The sequence below is a fragment of the Echiichthys vipera genome (genome assembly GCF_963691815.1).
Source record: "Echiichthys vipera genome assembly, chromosome: 10".
Taxonomy (NCBI): Eukaryota; Metazoa; Chordata; class Actinopteri; order Perciformes; family Trachinidae; genus Echiichthys; species Echiichthys vipera.
Genome location: NC_139835.1, coordinates 10,486,101 through 10,505,237, shown reverse-complemented (window position 1 = coordinate 10,505,237; position 19,137 = coordinate 10,486,101). Strand labels below are relative to the sequence as shown.

The following is a 19,137-nucleotide window of genomic DNA, read 5'->3' as shown; positions in this document are numbered from 1 at the left end:
CCCCACTGTAATTTCTACATGCCGGGGCTTGGACTGAACTTAACATGTTACTAGTCTTCAGCCTTTTAGGTCCTGGGGTAAAAGCAGAACATTAACAGGAATTCTACATAAACAAATACCCACCTGATTGTTCATGACCATATTGACATTGAGGTTATTTCTTGGAGAACCAAGACACGGACTGCTCTCCAACTCCAGCTGCTTCAGACGAGCTGCTGCCTCTGGAGGGACACAACATAAAACTTTAATACACACCCATACGACAGCACTGTAATCTTTCAGTGCATTCATATACATTACAACCTTATGTCCCTCTTTTCAGTATCATTAACAACGTCAAAAAATCCTGTTCCTAGCGCTCCTAATGGCATCTGCAAGACTCCACAGTGTCAAGGAGCCTGTAACGCGGTGTTACGACTGCTTGTGAACTATCAAACTGTGAAACTCTGCAGTCGTGATCACATATGAAGAGACTATTACTGTATAGTGTATACATTTTACTGTACTGTTTACATGGAAAGAGAGAAAGTTTGTGACCTGGCCGCCATGTGAAAAACATGAGCCAATACCAAGCCCCACCCTTCTAATTTTACAACTAAATGAACATTTCCCATATCATTTTAATTGTCACTTTAAATTCACTTTTTGGTATGCAAGGTTTTTTAATAGCCTAACCAGTGAGGCCGAGAGAATCTTCCCCACTGACACTAGGAATAGCAAAGGCATTGCTTGGTCCAGCCTCGTCTGCAGTGGTAACTGCGGGAACAACAGGAGCCCTGAGGACATCATCAATGCACGTCTCCATCAGGTCAGCAACCACGGGCATACTAGAGAGAAAGAGAAAATAAAACAAGCGGCAGATCAAGATTAAAGTTAAAAATAATCATGTTTAAATATAAAGACAAACAGAAACAATAAACGAGATAACGAAAGTGTTCAGTCGAAACTACAACAAGTAATTCAGGATTATACAGCTGTAGAACGTACCTGTAGCATCCAATAGATATGAATGGACTCTGCAAAGATGTTAAAAGTACTCTGCAAAGAGGTTAAAAGTGACCCATGATGACACTGTAGAATAACTTCCCATAATCACACAACCAAGTTACAATCAAACAAATAAAAACCAAAAATAAAATATACTATAATGTCCATATAGGAATCATATAGACTTATATGCGGTCCAGTGGGTTTGGCAAGAACAGCCATGCAAACATACTTACTATGTGTACATATGTTTGTTATAAGGAATACAAGAAAGTGCAAAGACAGTTAGTTACTGTTCTTTCTAACAGAAAGATATGGGATCTGTGTGTCCAAAGAGGGAGGATCGTAAAAAAAATAAATAAACATTGTTAAAAAAAAGTCTTCTCAAGAAGCATGATTTAGTCCATGGACATAAGTCTTCAGCGCAGGCAATAACTTTTCTAGGAAGAACACGTGGTGTAATATTCCTAGCACTTGAAGCGACCTGAAGCGAAAACATTTGATACATGGATTTTGGCGAAAAGCTCTTCCAGCAGCCCAGTAATTACCTCATATTCATGTAGCCTGAAGACACGGTGAAACATGAACAAGTATATTACTATATACTTCCTGGAGAGGATAAGAGCTAAAGCACAACACACACATATACCTGAGGACTCACAAACCAGGTGTATAAAAACACCCTCACATGTTAAGCAATTCATAAAGGAAACTCATGTGGGCAATAAAGACAATGCATTGTGTTGTATTTATACTGAAATGCAACACATGCACAGCTGAGAGATTTCATTGGGCGATGATACGTCTTTACCAACTATCCAAAAGTAGCTGTAGCTGCTGAAATGTTCAAACCTAAAAGTAGCCTGGTATATAGATTTCCTTTGTTACCGTGCTTCATATTCTGTAACAATTTAGCAGCCCACTAGCTTGTGGCTTACATAATTGAAATGTATTTATCATGTGTTCTACAGCTGAGGTACAACATGAGTGGCGGCAAAATAAGATATTAAATATAGTGCATTTTCCATACTGACCAAGAGCCCAACTGCCTTGTTATCCTTCTCCAACAGTATGTATACTGACAAAAGTGAACAAACACACATAAAGCTACATACTCTTCTGTATCAAGGGTAATCCTGTCTTTATTCTCTGAAATGATTTTAAACATACAGTTCAGAAACATAAACATCCTTTGGTCTAAGTTATGTTGTAAACATTTAATTAAGCAGTAGTGTTTTGAAATTATCTTCATTGGTTGAACTGTGCAAGAAACCATTTTAGAGTGGTGTGATTTAGGTGTAGGTAAGCATTCAGTGAATACTAACTTCCACACACTGCTCTTCATTTATCAGCCAAACACATACATTACCTTGGTTTTTGGGTCATTTCATATCAACACTACCAACTCAACTGTGCCTGCACCACTGCAGTTGTGTTCACAAAACAAAAACAAACATATAAACAATTTCTGTTTGATTTCGATTCAATTTTTAACATTTTGATTATGCTTGTTGGATTTCTTGCCAGAAGTTGCAAGAGAAGGTCAGTATCAATTTCTGACTATAGTGTCCAGGGTAGACTAGCTTACTTTCGCTTGACAGAGCGAAAGTAACTCTTTTTCTCTGTTTTTCCACAAAACAAGGCTAACGACTTCTCAGACAAATCTCTACAGACGAGAAAGATATTGATCTTCTTATTCAGCTTCCTTTTCAAACGGAGCAGCAGATCCATGAAATGTGCATAGATTAAATATAAAAGAAAATAAAGAAAATCACATTTTCTTATATAAAAATAATTTGATGGAACTAATTAAGACAGCAACAGTGTTTGACATATATATATATATATATATATATATATATGTCAAACACTGTTGCTGTCTTAATTATATATATATATATATATATATATATATATATATATATATATATATATATACCGTATTTATAGAGATTATTATAACTAAAAAGCAAAAGCTAAAACTTTGAAAAATCTTGAGATAATAAAAAGGGTAGAGGATGACTTAGTCAAACCCTCCAGGAACTATGTGACTTATTGTTTCCTCGTAGAGTCGAGAGTGGAGTTGAATTCCTAAGCCTCACATTGATACCATCTCACTCAAGCCGGCCAGTTTCACCATGAGGTTAAGAGTGAAGGACAGAGGAAGGAAAGGGGAGAGAGGAAAGACAGAATGAGAGAGACAAAGAAAGTGTAGAAGGAGGATAATGAGGAAAACTTTTCAGAACTGTCACTGGATCAAAGGTCAAGGATAAGTAGAGGGAAATGCAGGGATGGACTAAAACGTTGAGAAGAAAAGGAAAGTTTTAAGTGATGGCAAGCTTGGAGAGGTGTCAGTCTGTGAGGGGTGTTAGCCGACAGAATATGTGACACATACTGTGTTGTGGAATGTTTCAGTTAATAAGTCATTACTGCATTCACACCAAATGTGTCCTTCCATGTGGTACAGTCACTACCACAAATACCAGAGGCTTTTCGTGGTGAGTCAGTGCCGAGCCATTCCCATTTATTAGTGTGCTGACGGTGAGATCGTTGTCAGTTCTTCGGATCTGTCCAACTCCTTGTGGGGAGCTTTGATGAGACATGAGCAGTAAGAGTGGAGGGAAGAGGAGACCTAGGGAGAACAGCGTGGAGGATAAAGACAAGGGGAAGGGGACAAACAGGAGGGGGTTGTAAAGAGATGGGGAGTAAGTGAGGGGAGGAGAGTGTAGGTAAACCAAAAGTGAGAAAGTTGGGGGATAGGAAGGGAAGCATTGAATAAAAACAGCAAAGACAATAGGGAGATTGTATGCAAATGAAATAGGGAGAGAGAAAACAGAGAAACATCTTAACACAGAAGAAGGGAGGGGCAGAAGAGAATTTGAGGCAGCTTATAACATGAGTATGAGAGAGAAAAAGCTAAATTCATTTAGGTATAATTCATTGCATATGGCCTAGCATGCAGGCTAACTGTCCTATTATAAGAAATCATTTTATTTTAAACTACAGCTTGGCAAGAAAAATCCTGCTGATAACAAAAATGTTATTTTAGTGGACATAAAACAACATGAATAAATAAATGAGGCATTCATGGTTGTGATAAGCCCGTCAGTGTCAGGATACTGAATAAGCCACGTAACTTATGGTACATTGCTTCTGCTACACTGTACACTAGCGTGCATTTAAGTGTGCTGTGACAAGTGTTGTGATATGCATACTTGAGTTAAGTGAAGTGGACTGGATGTCTCTGGAGCATCAGTGACCTGGCTTTGCACCTCTAACGGCTGAGGTCTGATAGCTTATGTCAAATATGTGTTTATATATTCAGTGCTGGAGGAACTGAGCCGGAAGCCGTTGTTCATGATGACAGCTCCACTGGGAGCATAAGAGGCAAAGGAGCATTCCGTTTCCCATTGCCACTGCAAAACAGTGAGCAACTTAATGATCTTTGACTAGATTTACAGCGGATGAACTTCTACTGACCTTTTAATGTTTTCCATATACTCTCTTGTTAGCGATGGAGAATAAAATGTGATACATGTATTCCAGTGGCATTAAGACTAATCTAGTCTCTCTTAGGATAAAGAAGTAGAGAAGGGAATAGAGAAGTGGACTATCTTATGGGAGGAGCAGTCAGAGAGAATGCCATAGATAGAGACACAGCACTACATGACATTTTAAAACAAGGAGACGATGTAGAGCAATACAGCTGTTTGTTGATCTCTCAATGTGAACATTTTAAAAATGAATTAACATTTGCAGTTACAATTGTTTAATCGTTTTTGGTTATCATATTCCTCTCACTGATTTGGATTATTGCTCTTAATGATCTGTCATTATTAGGGATGCACCGATCCGATACTGAATCAAATAGCTGGATCAGGTATCAGTGACAATGAGGTCAATCTTTTCAATTATAGATTTATATTTGGGGGATTTTAAGGTCACCGTTTGTTGTTTGTTTACATAACTCGCCTGGAAGGAGAAATGTACACACCGGTGACATCAGGGAAGCAGGAGGATTTAACACCTCTATTGTCTCTCCTTCATCTTGTCATCCTCAACTCCAGCAGTAGTCATGGTGTCTTGAAAACAGCAGCTGCTGGCTACTGATAAGCTAATGTTACCCTGTGTCTTTAGCTGCATGACACTGGCTGGTAAGCTATGCGGTGTCACTTGTGTGTTGTATTTTTTTCTTCAGACATGTGCAAGTAGGCAGAGGTGAAGATTTATTTTCATGTTTCTGGTGCAACAGTCCAGTAAAATTATATATGTAAAAAAAAAAAATCATTTTGTTTAAGGAAGTAAGTAAAACCATGTTTAAGTCAAGCCTATGTTGCCTTACAAATAGTTAAATTCCAGATTCAATTCAATTTTATTTTTAGTGTCAAATCTTAAAAAGGACACTTTTCAAGTAACTATGATTTACAGAGACCCAATAATCCCCCGTGCAATTGCACTTATTATTATCTGTGTTAGGACAGAAAAAGTTGGATCAGTGCATCCCTAGTCATCAATGATGTATAATTTATATATATATATATATAGAATTTGGATTATATTATCAGCATTATGGCATCATATTACAATGTTGCATGTGGGAGCAATAGGCTTAAGCATACTAGTATCTATTCTCTTTTGAGCACAGTAAAACTGGAGAGTGACAGAAGGAGAGATAGAGGAGATTGATTGCTCATGGTATCAGTAGAACCGCTGAACGTTATAGTGCTCCATGCAAAATCAACAGTGACATTGCACTAAAGGCAAGAGAGAAAGGAGTTGCAGGAGAAAGGGAAGCGCGCCAGAGATTAGTCTGAAGTATTAGTGTTTTGTTTTTTTTCAAAGCATCCTCCTCCTGTCCTCTGAGTGAGATATAAACTGGTGCCATGGGTTGACAGCATAGACAAGAACTGAGGTCATGGCAGTGTAATAACTTGTGCTGATAAAATAGACCTAGAAGGGCTTGTAATAAGGTTGAAGCTAACATTTTTAATAATTTGGATGCACTTCTGAAGGCTTGAGAATGCTGGACTACAACAGAGCAACATGGACCTGGTAGGTCTTCTCAAAACTAAACTAGTTCTGTTAGTGAACTTAATCTTGTGTAGACACACTTAAAACTAGCACGAACTGGAGAGTAAAACATCAGAAGATAGAGTGTGTTTTAATGGACACTGAGGGAAATTGAACAATGAGTATTTACAGCTTTTAGGATTGCCGTTTACTCTGTGAGCAACAAGTCTCAAAGAGGATACAGGATACAACATAATTAGTGTGACAGATAATCACTACCAAGGTCTTGTATGTGCATCCTGTATTTCTGGGCAATAATTGAAGACAAAGGGGCCCCTGCTCTAATGACAGGCAATCCTCTTAGTACAACTGACCAGAAATTTACTTTACCAGAAACCGGATCAGCCTGAGATGAAAATCTGAATGAGCTTTGTTTCTGTAGAATAGTCCCAGAGTAGTCTGATCAGTAAGTAAGAGTACTACTTTACACAGCTTTTTTTTTTTTTTTTTACTTTCTTGTTTTTTTGGTGGGGTTTGCCCTTGGCATCACTAATAGTGATTGGCAAACAAACTTTCACACCATTATTGTAAAAGTATCTCATGAACCGGTTTAGAGAAACTACATAGGGGTTTAAAGAGAAGTAAAGTAGGTGGTTCACAGGATGCAAAGCATGACATTAGATGACTGAAAGTAAAGACATCTACACACTGGAACGCACCAAAGTCTTGAATAGGACAGATCCCAAGCTGAAATCATGTCACATCACTGATTCCAGATGCCAAAAAACTAGATCCCAGCATAGCAGCACCCCAAATCATCCCATCATTACCTGCACCGATTAGGTTGGCATTTCATGCTGATCAAAAGTGGACAGACAGCAAAAATCACAGGATACAATTCTATCAGAAGAAAACCCTTCTCCAAAGCCAAAATCAGAAAGCCGTCACTGCACAGCGATTGATTGGTTAAAGCCAGAGTAATGGCAAGGTTCATTGTTGGAGTGTACCTACCTGGCCTGCCTCCAGACCCATTTGTCCTCAGTACATGTTAATACTGGAAACACAGGGGAACATTGGAGGTTTATAACAGAGGAGGGTACATAGCCATTTATACTTACATTTGCTTGTTCATTACCACAATGCATGAGCAATGCCTCCACAAATACCAGGTTTATACTCAACCAAAAAGAAAACAGAGAAAACAATGAGCCATAAAATAGAAAACTACAAAAAAAAATCATTATAAAGTTATTACAGATGGTACTGAGAGCCCACTACTAGCACAGTTTATGCATATATCAAATGATAGGCAGGAGAAATGCTTACATAGTATGTCTACCTTTGCCCCTATTGCCTGTCTCTATTGGTTATTCACTCTCAGGGTGCACTGACACTGTCCATTCGTACCGTGCCCCGTGCTTTAGAGTTTGTCCAACCCCTCCTGCTTTCCCTGCAGTCCAGGCCCGTTTGTTCTCACATTACTTGAATTAATCTGAGCTTCGGCGCAAATGCTTATTGCTTATATGTCATCACCCCTCGGGGATTTAGTTTTGTCTGACTGTTTTTGAACATTTCATCTGACCAAATCTGCAGTAAACACTCCTCCTCCGCATCAAACCACCGCAAACCGTTCGGCTGCATCTTTTTATTGTCTGTCGCGGGGAACCGATGCATATAAGTAAACATCAAGACCGCCGTCAATACTTGCGCTCGTACACATGTGCATGCTCGTGCCCGTACATGTGCATCTGTGCTTTTCAAAAGCCCACCTCTCTCAACGGGGCTGCGGCCGGCAAGCGTGCCGTGCCTGGGCGCAGTACAGTTGGTCAAACGAACTAGACTTTAAGCGTGCTTGGGCACGGTACGAATGGACAGTGTAAGTGCGCCCTGAGTGCACCCTCAGTCTAATACTTGTTTAACGGCAGTCCATCTTTCTTGAGCTTGAGCCTGCCCCCTGTCTGAACATTGTACTGCTGCATTCAGCAGCACTACTACTGCTGCTACAGTCTTCACTCGCAAAACAGAGCAATAGAACAGTCAGACATGGAAGGGACATACAGGCACACATAAATGTGCATGTAAAAATAGTTTGTCTTCCTCCCTCATTTCCTGTCTTCCCAGGATACAACAAGACAGGGTCAGTGGATAAGCCATGTTAAGCCACTCTCATGGCATTAGACCATGAAAAACACACCTAGCTATCCACCCACTTCTTTCTGCACCCAACTGGGATCAGTTGGCCCGCCCCAACCCAAGCACTGTTGTATGCTGCCGCTGGGATATGACAAATGAATGGGCATTTAACCTAAAAATACCCATCCATTCAAAAATTTTGAAACCATCTTAAATGCTTATCCTCTTCAGAATTGCAGGGGGCTGGAGCATATTATGACAGATATTGGTTGAAATGTGAACTTTAAAAAATAGTAATAATTAGGCAAACGCTTAAAAAAAAAAACATGACTCTGAACTTGGGTACCAACCTCCTCTTTTCTCCTCCAGGACTTCTGGGTAGAGCCTCAATTTCCATTGGTGCACAGGCAGAAGCAGCAACTGGGTTGACCACAGGCACAGGTGCCCAGGCACTTCTACTGAGAGAAGCCTAAAGGCAGAAAGAAAGAGGGAAATATATCAAGACAGTGGGGATGGTAGAGATACAGAGAAGGGCACAAAGAAGGGTGAGAAAGTTGAGAAAGGGAAGGAAAAACAAATACACAGTTGCCCAATCTATCAATAATAAGTTAGGTTTGTCAATGCACTGCAATGTTCTAGGTGGGTTTATGTTAGCCAACTGTGTCCAGGCATACAAATGTGTTTTCTATGTGAAAACATCTACAATTACTGGTCTTGTATATTTCCCTGTAGTTAGATTCTGACTTGAGGCTTGAGGGTCTCATTTCAAACCCTATCTTTGTCTGTTGCTTGGCCTCATTTTATTCTTGGAAAATGGTCACACATGAGTTTTTCTCCTCACCTTGTTGCCTTTGCTGGAGCTGACTCCATTGCCTGAGGAAAGAAGCCTGAGCAAAAATGAAATTGAGATTTTATTAAAACAACAAAAAGCAAACACCTTTAAAGAATTCTTAATATTCAACATAGCTTTGCAAATGCTTTGTTGCCTCAAAAGGACCTAAACTGTCACAGTGTAGGTCTGTCCAATCAGGTGTGATGAAAAGTCATGGGAGCGTTTATCATCCCAATGCTTTGAGTCAACTGGTCTCATGACCGCTTAAAACTACCACTGACATCATGTCTCTACCCCACACATGTCCCTATAACAAAAGGCTACTTCTGCAACAAGATAACAAGTCAAGGCTTATGGTGGAATGGAATGAATTAAGAGAGAGTGCATGAGTCACAGTACTTAACCAACAATACTTGATAACTGCTTATTTATGTCATAGAAATATATCTACAGTTTCCACTTTCCATTGTCTTTAATCGCAAATTAAACAATGCAAACTGGATTACAGAGCAACGGTGCTACAACAATTATGGCTAATTAAAATCAGTTCAAATTTCTACACAATTCGACTGATGTGGATGTTATCACGCTAATATTAAAGCTGTACAACAAGGAGAGGCTAGATAATCAGGCAATCGCACAATCACATTGTTGAAATATCCGTGTACTCACTCCTGTGGATGGAATGTTCCTGTAAAAACACAAAGAACAGACACCAAGTATTGAGTTCAGATAGATTCTGACATAGAAATATATACACATGCTTCAAAGAATGCAAGGATGTGTACATGTTTGTCATGTCAGATATTTCGATTTCTACATGCAAAGGTAATGTATCACCATAGTATGTGTATATATTTATACATGTGCTTGTATTTGTATATTAATTTTTGTTATATAATGCATTGAAGTTTTGATATTGTTATGTATAGGCAATATATTCACATGTGCTGTGAAGGTGTGAGATTGTTGTCCTCACCTCTGTTCTGCATGGTTCTTCTGGAGTAACGTCGACTCGGCCTTCTCTCAAAGGAGGCTGACCGCCTTGCTTTGTTGCCCTTGGTTGTCTGATACTCTGTCTTTCCACTGGTCACACAAACACAAAATAAAATTTTACACATTTTTTATCAGTAAGGCTGTCAAGCTACCAGAATTTTAAAATGTATTACAATGCTAGCATAACGAAACAATACTTGGAAAAAAAAATGTCCTTGGCACACAAAAGAGGATATTTTCTCAATTATTTTTAATAACATCCAGCATTCAATCGCTGAACACATACCAACACACAGTTGGTCTTCTGCTGTTATTTCATATGTGCAGCCTTTAAAAAATCTGTTTGTAGATGGATTTTTTAAAGATTTGATACTTTCAATACTATCAAATTTAGATTTGTATTGTTTTGAAACATGTGGAACTGAAAAATTGTGAAGTATTGATACTTTTGTCAACCTTAGTTCCCAGACTATACAATTATGGTAAACCTTATCAATTCAGACCAAATCATTTAAAACAAGAGACCTGTTCCTGACAACTCTTGTATCAAACAAAATCACATTGGTGACCCCTGCTGAACTCTGGACCCATCCAAGCGATAACCTTCTATTAACAACAAACCCTGCAACCTCTGTGTAAAAACAACATTACTGCCAATGCTTATCCAACTGGGTAATGTTTAAACACACACAGAAGGGAACTAGCTAGCTGCTGAGGCATGTTGACATTGAATGTCTGTCTTGTTGCACTGTAAGTATTTGTGTGTACACGCGTGGGTTATTTTGTATGTACAGAGAGTGATACTGATCGTCAAACTAGGATTATCTCTGTTGGTATGTTAAAACACATAGCTCTCTAAGTTTGTGGCACTTAACTCATCAGCATTTCCCAACTGCTTTTCTCTTGAAGCTAGAAGTCACTAGTGCTCATGCAAACCACCACGGAACTTTTTAGGCAGTTCAACAAAAAAATAAAACACTCTTAACACTTGAAATGCTGTTCTGCAAGACAAAACATTAAACATGGGGAAAACTCTTTCCCAACAAAAATCTATATTGTAGGTGCATGCAGAGTTTATTTAGTGAATTTAATATTGTCAGAAAACCTTGAGGCTGATGTATTTCATACAAAAGGATATTGCAACCCTTATGTACCAACCCACTCAGCCAAGACAAAAAAAAGTTCCTCATTCAAAGGCATCTTCAACCCTTTGATCTCCCAAAACATCTGTCTGGTACCTGTATCTGAAGCGTGATCCCATGCGTATAAATCCAGGACGTGCAGAGTTTTTCTGTACTGGCCCTCTCAGCCTAAAGAAAGCATGGTGTTCCACAGCACACTTCCAGAGGTGCTTACAGGCCTTGGGGTGGTCCATCCTGAAGACAAAGGTGTGCTCTTGTTCTTTGCCCTAATTAGGATTGGTGTCAGGTCCGATTTGGGTGATACAGAGAAGAGGATAAGTTCTCAGTATGGTGACAAACTAAATGTACCATCATTTACATAGTGGACATCTCAATCAGAGACGAATCTACAACCTGGGCAGTGTTTAAGTATTGAAATTGATCTTGTTTAACTAGTGGATGACAGCAAATTGAAAGTCCTTCAGCTTTCGCTAACACATTTTCAGTACAACAAAGCGTTTGTGCTACTGAAGCTCTTGCATGTGTCAGAAGACTAATATGTCAAGAATCAATGGCTGCAATACATTGTACATGTGCTGCTTCAGTAAACCTAATTTCTATTTTCCATTAAATCTACATTCCTGTCCAAAAGGACCCAACTTTCTTATACAAAGGCAGCAAACACACACAAAAACATGACACAAGAAGAATCAACAGGCCAAGATCCGTACATAGTACCATGTCAAGAGAGCTCTAACAATTTACAGAGGCACAGCCTGCAATGTATTCAAAGTCTATGTAAAATGCTTGTATGTGATCTAATGCAGCTAGGAAAACCAAAAACAACAACAAAGAAAACAGCACATTTAAAACACCCAATGCCGGGTTAACGTTAGCAGGAGTCGAATGATTTTCAGTTGTGACAAGTAATTTCTTTCTGTGTCAGTGATGCAAGTAAAAGAGAGCAATTATGTGAGCCCTTCAAAATCTCAACAACATGCATGGCTGTCTCCAGGTCAGATTCCTGTTCAACTAACAGAGCCACAGTTAAGTCTGCCTTGTTTGGCATTTTTACTGCTCAACTGACAGTGTACCGTGTGTTACTATCATACTATCAAACTGATCTCAGGTCGTCCAATGCCCTTTTATGTCTAATCAAAAATTTTGCACAGACCTGAGACTAGCAATTTATTGCAAGTAAGACCTGACCACCACAGTTAACTAGAATGCATTTTTAGGAGGTGTTAAGGCTTCCAAAAGACCTCTAATAGTAATGACAACAGAAATATTTAATGCCCAAAAAAAGAGAGACAGAATCAGTCACAAGCTCACAGACAGACAATCTTGGAGTGACATTCCAACTGGCCACCTGTTCTACGGAATTTAGAAACAATGGATGTGACCGTTTCGTTTCCTCAATCCACCGTTACAGAAGACACGATGCACGATTTACTCTCAAAATATGTGCAACAATTTTCAATGCAATCACCCTAGACAACATTCACAGTCAGCCTTTTCCTTTTTGGTTTCATCTCTGATGCCCCCTTCTGTATGTGTGTGTGTGTGTGTGTGTGTGTATGTGTGTCAAACAAAAACATCTTGGTAGAGAATTAAGAATTTAAGTATATACAGTAAATTCCTTTGGTGAAAAGACTAACATAGCATTTAATGGAGGACAGAGCTAGGAGGCAAGGACCGTGTGTGTGTGTGTGTGTGTGTGTGTGTGTGTGTGTGTGTGTGTGTGTGTGTGTGTGTGTGTGTGTGTGTGTGTGTGTGTGTGCAGGAGAATGGTGCATACCAGGAATACCAGAGGGGGCAGGCTTCTTTATTAACCTCACTCACAGACCTCCAGGATGGACATAAACAGTCTCCTGCCCTCTCATATACACTAGCCTCTGGGTAGTACAATACTAAGCCTTGTTTCATTTTGATTTGGAACCAGCCTCTTTCAGGGCTCAGGCACTGCTTCAAACACAAGTTTTAAGTGGAATATTCTTTGTTTGTTTACTTCTTTAAGTGGTAAAAAAACAGTCTTTCATAGTAAATCATTTTTCCTTTGTGTTCCCAAGCCAAGTACGATATTTTAGGACAAAAAAGGTCACTGGACTAGACTTAAGACTGAGACCGAGTACTGTGGTTAGATGTTTATATTTGTGGAATGTTAGGTCCTCTATTAGACTCATTCACAAGCCCACACCTGCTGTGCTTATACCATTTACTGTAATCATTAGGTACTGTATGTAAGGAGTATAGAAATTAGCTCATTGATGTACTGTTATCAAGAGAGATCAGTATGGGAGACTGAATGCATTTTCAACATTCCACTGAATGGCGAGAGTAAGTGTGCTCATCTCACCTGGTCATCATCCTCCACTACAACAAGCGTCAGTTTGCTCTTCTTGAAATCCAGACACGTGATCTTGGGCCTACAACAGTTCAGAGAGAGAGAGAGAGAGAGAAAACTCAAAGGGTGGTTCTATAAAGAAGTTATGTAAATATTTCAACAAATTAGGATATAGCCAAACATACCAGAAAAAGAGCCCTATCTTAGTTTCTCCTTCAAACACCAGAACTCCTGTGGGTGTCAAACCCAGGCTGTACTCATTACCGTCCCTTGCCTGCAGGGCAGATATGAAAAGACAAACACGAAAACACACCAAAAGAGACAACATTATGACTCTTTCACATATTTATGTTCTTATACACATACCTTCCACCTCTACTCTTCCATGAACGGCACTTCCGATTCAGATTATACAGTATATGCTAGTAGTGAGAAAGAGTGGGTGTCAGTTACCTTGACCATATGCATGTCCACCCCATACATTTCTAGCCACTTGGCTTTATTCAGGTAGTTTATTTCAGCTTGGGCTGGCATCTGACCTCTGAAGGAGAGGGGGGAAAGTAGGGAGGAGAAACAAAGCAGAAAGAAATGTTTGCATAATCAAAAACATAACCGCAGCTCAACAGAAGTATTTATGCAGTGTTGCCAGTAACTCCCTCAGCCAAAGCCCACACAGCACACTACAGAATAAAGCACATTCATTTATTGTCAAAATATATCTGCTATTTGTGGCTGTTTTGTAAATGCACTCATCCTCATTGATATTTGGTTGATCTGTGTGCAATAGTTTAGTTATAGTAAAATGCTCACCTGCACTCCTTCCATGCGTTGTATATCGCCAACTCCACGTCTTCTGTCTGGTTGGGGATGAAGCGAAATTCTGACACCAGGTCCAGATTATGTTCTAATGGGTCACAATCACCTAGCTCCGCTGAAAACACACATACATGCATGTATCAGTTCACACTGTGAGCAACACAGGATCACAAGATACTGTAGAATTGTTGTACAGGTGTATTTTATATTCATTTGTAATCCAGTGTACAGTACAACTGGAGACTAACAACATTCTTATAACAATACTTTGTGATCATTAAGTCCTGATCAGACAAAGTGGGAAAAAAGAAAAATCTTATCTGTGGTAATGCTGTGTAGTGAAATAGGGTGGAGACTGAAAGGCCTTGGTTCTGATTACATTTTGCAGTGTTTGGGTAAATAAAAGAACCTAGGCCTTCACTGTTTAGCTAGTCCAGCTGTGAGCAAAGCATCAGGATATAGAGGAGTGAAAAGAACATTTTATCCTATCCCTATCCCAGCAATTGTCAGTGGACCAAAACATAATTCTGAATAAAGGAAAATGAAGGGGGGAAGCTCAATCGAAGGAAAGAGAGAAGACAGAAAGGGTGCTGGATTAGGGGGCCTCCAAAGAGGATGGAACACTAATGAGCTGGCATTTACCCCACAGTGACTGTGTGTGTGTGTGTGTGTTCAAGAGTTTGTGCACGCAATCCCATTCCATAAAAGTCTCTAATGATTCAAACTCTGTTCCTCTGAAGCAGCACTCTTTATATTACTCTTGCAGTTAACTGAGCATTTCTAACTATTAAAAACATTAAACACGTGTCGTTTAAAGGGTATGGGCTCTTTACCATTCAACACTTCAAGCCCAATGCATTTCCACTCTGAAATGGGACACATGGCTGTCCTACTCTAAAGTATCAAATGGAGAGTTTGATAAGCAAATATTGCCATGAAACAGCAGATAATATTCCTGCTGTTACATAGACAATAGAGTTGAACTAGTGGAAAGAAAAGTAAGGAAATAATTTAACTTTCCTACAAATAGCTTTATCTATTTAGGTTTTTTGTTTTTTTTGCAGAAGAGGCAAGATAAAAGAAAAAAGTAATTGCCCTTGGATTCGAGATAATTAAAATATATTCACAGATCACTTACCAGTGACCAAATCTGTGTCCTGTGTAGAGTGTTGAGTGTTAAATTTAGTCATCTGTGTCATAGCTTTCAAATCCCTGATTTTTTGTGATTCTGTTCATTATTCTGTTATCACAGAGACTATATGGCCCTATCTTAATGCTGCCATGAGTCTGTGGCTGACCAAAGCCGGGCCCCCATCAAAAAACACATTTACCACCAACTTCTGGTGGAAACCTTGTCTTGTCTTGTCTTTTTTTATGTAATCTGAGAAAATCATTTCCCAGCCACATGTTGCTTATTTTAATCACTGAATCACTGCACAGCTGTCGTATACGGGCCAGCCCTAGTAGTGGTTGGGAGCAATATCAGTTGGGCATGTGGAAGGTAGTATCAGACTTAAGATATGTGGACAAACAGAAAGTATCTCTGAGGATAGAGACTTAGTCCCTGCAGATTGAAAATCACCAGTGTACCATGCTCCAACCTAAAACTGAGAAATGTTTGTCTGACTCACACCACAATAACTGGTATAAACACATGCTACACTTTTCGCTGCACAGGCCTTTTTGAGCTCTGTGCAGTGAACACAGTACATATTTCAACTCTGCAAAGATGTGTGCACCGTAACACACAAAACAGCATCTATTAAAGATTGGATCCCAATTACCAAACACAGAGCTGCAGAGAATCCTGGGTACCTGCTGTGCTTACCCTGTATTGAGAAGGCAGCCAACTCCACCGCTGTGTCAAATGGGCATTCTAACCTGAAAATACAGACACGGTTAAGTCAGCCACAGCAACATCACTGAAGCTAAACTGTGCCCAAGGCCATTGAAATTCCCTTATGATCTTCACTGACGCCTACTGGTCTCTACCATTATTTTTATTCAGCCAACAATGCAAAAAATATTCCTTTGTAGTGAAATCTTGCACTTATATCCCCAGTCCATATACTGACTACTGTAATCCTGTAAGCCTCTCTCACCATGTGATAAGCACTGAACGTTCAGACTACATAACCACTCCACATGTGTTGAACAAACATGGAAGCATGTACCCTGAACTACAGAGTCAAACATTTAAGGTTGTTTTCATGGATTTTTTAGTTGTGTCAATTAAGCTTGTTTGTTTTTGAAAGACTTCTACAATGTTAACTGTCAAAATAAGTAACTGGCATGCTATGGCCAGGTCTGTTTAATTATATGGCAGGTTAATTCTCTGTCTGTCTTTCTTACTTCTTTGGAGTACCATGACACTCAGTGGGCTCACGTGCAGTGTAATAACCCGACTATAATGGGGTTAAGGGCATAGCCCAGTTTGTTAAACACTATCGAGGTTCTCATAGCATGGTTGACAGATCTAGAGAACTCCTTCAGTTCCCTAATTATTCGCACATGTAAACATCTTACCCGGATTATCAGGTTTTTCGTCTGCGAATGCTCCCCACTCCGCGACGGTAGCTTTTGAACCGGAAATAGAATAAACCAGGAAGCAACGGCGCCGAAAACAACGTAAAAAAAAACCAAGAAGACCCGTTTCGGTCATAATACTGTCCAAAAGTCGACCGTTTGTGATTCTAAAAAGGTGAACTGGGAAAAAAAGCTATATTCCGACCAGCTGTATGTTGGAAAAGCACCACCTACTGTACCGGAGGTCGAGTTACTCCGTCATTTTCCCATTCAACCCCCGCTCATGTATACTGGGGGATCTTCAATTATCCTATCACTCCCTTGACTGAGGTAAGGCCATTTTCGGGTTACTGATGTGGATGTAAACGCACTAACTGTATGTGCATTGTACTTCAGTAAGGTGGATGGCAGTTAAAAGTTAAAAATTCATGAGATGACTTACTTGCCACTGAGTATGTCTTGCTTTAACTGTAACACAAATAGGTATCTGAAAGAAAAATAATACATATAGTTAAATATGGTGATGAAATGCGACTAAATTTGACATTTTTATTGAATATGATACAGAACAGCCATTATTTCAAACTGGTAGCATAGAACAGTGAAGCCAGTTCCATTTTGTTTTCGAATCAATGGATAAGTATCCCAAAAAGTACTTAGCAGTACTTAGCTACAATATTTTAAGTAGAGGCTGATTTATTATTAGAGATCTAACCTACTTATATTGCAAGTATCCTCCAGCAGAAGACGTAACACTGATTTTCTTCAGGTAAATGAGATTTACAGATTAACAAAACAAACAAACTTGAAAAGAACCATTTCACCAGGCTTTTAAAAAAGTGAGCTTGAGAGAAAGCAAGATAAAAAGTTGAAATGTTTGTGTCAGAACTCACCTGGTGAGCTCCTCGTGCAGGTTGTTTGGTTCTGAAGAGTAAAACTTAACTCTCAGGTGAAGGCAGTATGGTGGGCCAACTAAAAGACAGATCAAAATGACAGCTGGGTAAATATTATCATGCTTAATAATAATTTATTATGTGATGAGAAAAATACCAGTGTGATTTTTTTTCCTCTAAAATTTGTCTTAAGACCAGGTGCACTACATTCACTAAAACCCACAAGAACACATAGAAAAAAATAAAAATAAATTATAGAAAGAAGTACAGTAAGGAATAGGTATACTTACTTTTGACTTGCTTTTTAATACTTTTAGTAACATCAAGCCAGTGCTGAAACAAAGTGACAAAAACAACAAAACTATTTTTAAAAACACAGCAACTTCAACAAGGTAGCAATGAGGTTAAATGTTTTTCTCAACAACTATTATATCTGCCTTTATTTAGTTTAGAAACAATAAATATATACAGTCTATGTGCATGAATGAACCAAAACTACATACAAAAGTCAGTGCTCTGTTCTGTGCCGTAATTCTTCTTGGAAGTTTAGGCTCTAGGAGGCATGAAAAATGTCAAGGAGAGGCGGTAGTGGTGGTGTTAGTGTGTGTGCATAAGTTGGAGAGAGAGAGACAGAGAGAGATAACAGAGGAACTCACAGCCCTCTCTAGGCTCCTCTCCCACACATTCCTTATCACAGCCCTCCCTCCCTGCCTCTCTCTCAAACTCCAGCCCTCTCCTCGGTGTCCCTCCATTCAGTTAAATCTTCACTACAGCTTTCCCTCCGTCCATGGCCATCACAGAGTATCAGGGTGAAAGAACAGGGTCACTGGAAGACCAATGACTTTGAGCACGCACAGCCTGAATCTCAGAGCTGACAGGAGTCCCATAACCAATGCCTTCAGCCCATTCACTGGCAGGCAAAGTCCCTGCCTAAAGCTTTCCATCAAATGGGTGAATAGTGATTTGGACTGAACCTATAAAGACTGGCTGTGAACTGCAGCTGAGAAGACAGCCTGAAATGGTGAAATGCAAAATAAAAATACTGACCACATGGCTAAAACTCTGTAAATAATGACAATATCTACTGTACTGAATTAATCAGTCACTGGTATCAACAGTTGCAGGAACAACATTACCTTCTTCCATGATATTTAAGTGTCCAAATGTTTAAACATTGTTGAAGTCCATTTTAGTTGTTGATTAATTGTAGAAAGAAAAAAAGTGGTGCTTAAAAACTTACCTGGAAATATACAAAAATGATTCTATGAGTGAGTGGAGGGTTATAATTTAAGAAGAATATTTGATTTGAAGGTACAAAGAGTCTGCAAGACCAGAAAAACTTTTTGTATTTGGGTCTGTGGAGTAGGATTGAGGAACAGTTTGAATGTGGATTTAAAGCAATGTCCAAACATAAACCAGTTTAAAATGACATAAAAAAAACTTTTTTTTCACAAGGTACAGGGATGGTTGACAAACAGG

General features: G+C 39.3%; 1 protein-coding gene across 1 annotated transcript in view; it reads right to left on the bottom strand.

Annotated features, from left to right (window-relative positions):
• Nucleotides 1-19,137, bottom strand: part of epb41l5 (erythrocyte membrane protein band 4.1 like 5) — a 35,375-nt gene that overhangs the window by 6,779 nt on the left and 9,459 nt on the right. The window contains exons 4-18 of the mRNA XM_083921656.1: nucleotides 17,949-17,991; nucleotides 17,659-17,737; nucleotides 17,208-17,252; nucleotides 16,068-16,120; nucleotides 14,234-14,354; nucleotides 13,877-13,964; nucleotides 13,609-13,697; nucleotides 13,436-13,505; nucleotides 11,197-11,366; nucleotides 9,942-10,048; nucleotides 9,635-9,653; nucleotides 8,972-9,017; nucleotides 8,481-8,599; nucleotides 676-827; nucleotides 124-221 (exon numbers count right to left, since the gene is read on the bottom strand). Coding sequence (XP_083777782.1) covers nucleotides 124-221; nucleotides 676-827; nucleotides 8,481-8,599; nucleotides 8,972-9,017; nucleotides 9,635-9,653; nucleotides 9,942-10,048; nucleotides 11,197-11,366; nucleotides 13,436-13,505; nucleotides 13,609-13,697; nucleotides 13,877-13,964; nucleotides 14,234-14,354; nucleotides 16,068-16,120; nucleotides 17,208-17,252; nucleotides 17,659-17,737; nucleotides 17,949-17,991 — 1,299 coding nt within the window. The remainder of the gene's footprint in view (nucleotides 1-123; nucleotides 222-675; nucleotides 828-8,480; nucleotides 8,600-8,971; nucleotides 9,018-9,634; nucleotides 9,654-9,941; nucleotides 10,049-11,196; nucleotides 11,367-13,435; nucleotides 13,506-13,608; nucleotides 13,698-13,876; nucleotides 13,965-14,233; nucleotides 14,355-16,067; nucleotides 16,121-17,207; nucleotides 17,253-17,658; nucleotides 17,738-17,948; nucleotides 17,992-19,137) is intronic.